The sequence below is a fragment of the Penaeus chinensis genome, chromosome 38 (genome assembly GCF_019202785.1).
Source record: "Penaeus chinensis breed Huanghai No. 1 chromosome 38, ASM1920278v2, whole genome shotgun sequence".
Lineage (NCBI taxonomy): Eukaryota > Metazoa > Arthropoda > Malacostraca > Decapoda > Penaeidae > Penaeus > Penaeus chinensis.
In genome coordinates this window covers 4525436-4530435 of record NC_061856.1, presented here as the reverse complement: position 1 = coordinate 4530435, position 5000 = coordinate 4525436, and the positions used below count along the sequence as shown (strand labels likewise).

The window sequence follows — 5000 nt, the reverse complement described above, 5'->3', positions numbered from 1 at the left end:
TTTAAATCTTTCTTGCTTGAAGTGGTAAAATTACTATTATTATTGTTATAGTAATGATAATAATAATACAATATATATATATATATTGTATTATTATTATTATTATAGTTATTTATATGCGCGTGGTATAAATACAAGTGAAGGGTACCTAAACCGGTGATTGCATTGGATTGGTATGATTATCAATATGCTTTTATAACTTTGGTGTTTTGTGATGGTGGAATGGCAGCGTGTGTGAGGAGGTTAGGGCTTTAATTGTGATTACAATACATAATAATTAAAACAAAAACGAAAACAAAATAAATGAAAAATATCCCATATCATGCCAATATCTGCAGTATCATTTGATATTTACAGTACAAAGGGTCGCACCAGAAAAGAATATACGCATCATTTTTATCCATCCATGCATTTTATTGTATTTCTTTTGGCCAGAAACTTTTTATGAACATATCTCCAGCTTTCTGTTTTTGATTGTATCTGTAGGTTTGGATGTTTCTTTCTGTTTGAAATATTCATAAAAAAATACATATATATATCTTTACACACACACACACACACACACACACACACACACACACACACACACACACACACACACACACACACACACACACACACACACTCACACACACGCACGCACACACGCACGCACGCACATACACACAAACATACACACACACGCGCGCGCACGTGCACACACACACAGACACAGACACACACACGCGCGCGCACGCACACACACACATACACACACATACACACACACACACACACACACACATATATATGCGTGTGTATGTGTGTGTGTGTGTGTATGTATGTATATACGCATACCTCTGTTGTCAACTTCTTAAGTATCAAATACATTAGCATTGGATCTTGCATTCAATCCCCTTAAAGAAAGACAAACGAATTTCTAAAAATATTTTGGTAATGACATGCATCACCATCATTTTTTTTTTTTTTTTTCAATATTTTTTCGATGTAAACATGCCAGTCACCCGTTTTTATCATCTTTCTCTCGTTTTCTTCTCTTTCTCTCTCTCTTTTCTTTTTCTTCTTTTTATACGTGTGTTCATTCATTTTATTTCTCTCTCATATTTTCCCTTCCATTGCACTTCGCTAATGGTCATTCGTGTCCTCGGAAATGTATCCGATCATAAAAATTTCAAAGGTTTCTTGTTTTTTTTTTTTTTTCCTTTTTTTTTCTTTTTGCAGTGATATTTTACTGCCTTTCCGTCCGCCGTTTTCCTTTGAGATTCGTTTTCGTGCGTTTTCAGAATCGCAACGTTGAACATGCTCTGACGATTTACTGTTGCTGTTTTGTTTCTCTGTTCTTCGTTTTCTTAATCTCTTTTAGATCATTCTTGTTATAGTATTGGTAAATTCATTATTATTATTATTATTATTACTACTAAAACTACTACCAATGATAATAATGATAATAGTAATAATGATAATGATAATAACAATAATAATAGTTATCATCATCATTATCATTAATATCATAATTACTATTATTATTAGTATTACTATGAAAATCATTATTATTATTACTTTTACCATCATCATCACCATCACCATCATCATCACCATCACCACCATCACCATCATCATCATCACCATCATTTTATCATTATTGTTACTATTAAATTTACTATATCACCGTTACTATAATTGCAAACCCGTCACAACTATTATCCCTTTTGTTCTCTCAGATTTCGACCGGAACGGGAATCGTCAGCCAGTTTGTGAACCTGAATGTGATCGTCCCAGAGGCATTCATCCTTGGCAACAGTGAATACCACGTGGAAACTGGATCCCCCATCAACTTATACTGTATCATTGAACAGGTGAGGGTCCATTCTTTCAAATCGAACTATACTGTGTCATTGGGCATGTTCTTTTCTTCAAGCTATGTTGTGGCATTGAACAGGTGAGGGTCCATTCTTTCAAATCGAACTAAACTGTCTTATTGGACATGTGCCTCCTTCAACCTAATCTGTATCATAGAACAGGTAAGTCTTCATTTCAGTCTTTCTACGTTTACTGTAAAATTGGGCAAGTGAGTCTCCATTTTCGTCCCGCTACCTGTATTGTATCACTGAACAGCCCTCATATATGTTTATTTACCTGTACTGTATCACTGGGCAAGTGAGTCCCTGTTCTTGCCCATCTACGTATGCTGTATCATTGATCAAGTGAGTTTCTATCGATCTATGTTGTATCACTGAACTACATCACTGAACAGTCGAGTCCCCATCAACTTGAACTTTACCATAGAGCAAGTGAGTCCCTCCCCCAACCGCTTCATTAGTTATACCGTAATATTGAATGGTTGGTTCCTCTATTACCTATATTCTATCACTGAGCAGTTGAGGCCCTCTCAGTAGTTATATTGTAGAGCTGAATAGGTGAGTCCCCCGTTAGTAATAATGTAGCACTGAATAGGTCAGCCCCCCCCCCCCCCCATGAGTTATACTGTAGAAATGAACAAATCAACCTGTATTATATCAGTAAACAAGCGGGCGACCCATCAGTCCATACTGTATCATTGAACCTGTAGTCCACAACAACCAATACTGTGGCACTGAATAGTCAAGCTTCCCCATTGTTCTACGCTGTATCAGTGAACAGGATAGGAATGTTGTACTGCTATAGTGTGGGCTGGTAAAGACTGTTATTTGTTTATTTATTTTGGGCTGCGGTCTTCCATGGAGATGTTGGAAGGGGAAGCGGGAAGGGGCGAGGAAGGGGAAGGGGAGGAGGAGAGGAGGATGACGCCGGTGAGGGAGATGAATAGGGAAAGGGAGAGGGAGAGGGAGGAGAGAGAGGGGCAGGAAAATGTGGTGGATTTTAATTTTTTATGTCTGATTTTGTATTTTGTTACTAATCCGCTTTTATGTCTTCATCATCGGTTCTGTCTGCTTTTATTTATTTTCTTTTCCTGTCTCTTATTCTCTCTCTCTCTCTCTCTCTCTCTCACTCTCTCTCTCACTCTCTCTCTCTCTCTCTCTCTCTCTCTCTCTCTCTCTCTCTCTCTCTCTCTCTCTCTCTCTCTGTCTCTCGCTCTCTCTCTCTCTCCCTCTCTCTCGCTCTCTCTCTCTCTCTCTCTCTCTCTCTCTCTCTCTCTCTCTCTCTCTCTCTCTCTCTCTCTCTCTCTCTCTCTCTCTCTCCCTTATTCTTCCATCAATATACAGCAAACCAAAATATCATGTCTGCAGTAATGAACAGCGTAGATGTCTAAAAGATTTTACAAAATTAATACCATTTTTTTTACCTCATTTTCTCTCTCTTTTAGTGCATGCCACTTTGACAAAAAGAACCGGGCTTAATGGTTTGACCTCCTGTCCATAATGACACACAGTTGCACGGCAGAAGCAGAAGACAAAAGGAAGAAAATTGAATAACGCGAAGCGCACGACACGAAACCCGTGTTAATTGGAGACCGTAGGAAGTTGGATGCATATGTGTTGCACCATACAGTCCTGCAAGACGGCTACACCTTTTCATTATCTGAGTAAATTATGATATTTTGATCGCGATGTGTGATTAGATTTAGGAGGAAAATGAGAAGGAGAAGATAGAAATAGAAGTGTTCGCAAAAGTGACCATGATAAATTCAAGACGGTTGGATATCATTAAAAGGTGTACCAGTGGCGTGTCTGTGTACGTTTGTGTATGCGTGCGTGTGTGTATGTGCGTGTGTGTGTGTGTGTGTGTGTGTGTGTGTGTGTGTGTATGTATGTGTGTGTGTGTGTGTATGTGTGTGTGTGTGTGTGTGTGTGTGTGTGTGTGTGTGTGTGTGTGTGTGTGTGTGTGTATGTGCGTGTGTGTGTGTGTGTGTGTGTGCGCTCATATACTTTATAAGTAAGAGCATTTATCTCACATATTTACGTGTTAATGAAACATACGCAAACTATACACACATAATGTCCATGTACAAATAAAACAGTAAAGAAATAAACCGAAAAAAAAAAATTAATACACATATGTTTGTCTGATAACAACCATAAAAAAGAATTTTCGCAGTGCATGATACCTGCCGATCGCTAGTGAAGGGAGATCCATGCACTGAACTGCGGTGATTGACAGTGTTGTCTGCAATATTATAGGCAATATTTCGCATTTTGACATTCAATTTTATTTCAGTCTCTCTCTCTCTCTCTCTCTCTCTCTCTCTCTCTCTCTCTCTCTCTCTCTCTCTCTCTCTCTCTCTCTCTCTCTCTCTCTCTCTCTCTAGAGCGGGGAGGGAGGAGACGGGAGAGAGAAGGGAGATAGGAATGAAGTAAATGAGGGGAAATAGGAGAGAGAAGGGGAGTGAAATGAGGGATAGAAAGAAAGAGGTGGTAGAGATGAGGGTAAGGAGGGGGAAGAGGAGAGAGAAGGAGTAGAGATGAGGCAAAAGAGGAGGGAGAAGAGGGATAGAAATGGATAAAAAGATGGAGGAGGAGGAGAGGGAAGGTGAGTAGAGATGAAGGAATGAGAGGGGAAGAGAGGAAAAGGGAAGAGTCGAATAGGAAAAAGAGGATGAGAAAGAGTGTATGTGGAAGAGGCAAAAGAGGAAAAGGAGAGAAAGAGGAAGCAAGGAGAGAGGGAATAAGAGAAATGATGGGAAGAAGAGCTAAAAGAGCGAGAAGTAAAGATGATGCGAGGAGGAAGAAAAGAGGAAAAGGAAGGATGGCATGAGGAAGAGGGAAAAACAACATAAAAGAACAAAAGCTTTGCGGATAAAAAAAAATAAAAAAAAATAAAAAAAATAACAGGATTAAAAGATTGTGGGGCAGAGGGGAAAAGACGATAAAAGAGGTTGTAGGGAAGAAGGGAAAAAGAGAGAAAAGGGGAAGGGGAGGGAAAGACGGAGGGGAAGAGGAGGGGAAGAGGAGGGGAAGAGGAGGGGAAGAGGAGGGGAAGAGGAGGGGAAGAGGAGGAGAGGGAGGAAGGAATCAAGCCAAGGCTCAGTCAGGCTCCGAACAGAATTAATCTCCACGTATTTC

The 5000-nt window shown here is 39.6% G+C and overlaps 1 protein-coding gene across 2 annotated transcripts in view; it reads left to right on the top strand.

Annotated features, from left to right (window-relative positions):
• The window catches only part of LOC125046214 (zwei Ig domain protein zig-8-like), a 113707-nt gene that overhangs the window by 57660 nt on the left and 51047 nt on the right, over positions 1–5000 (top strand). For both annotated transcript variants that reach the window (XM_047643929.1, XM_047643928.1), the window contains exon 5: positions 1722–1856. In XM_047643929.1, the coding sequence (XP_047499885.1) occupies positions 1722–1856 (135 nt within the window). The remainder of the gene's footprint in view (positions 1–1721; positions 1857–5000) is intronic.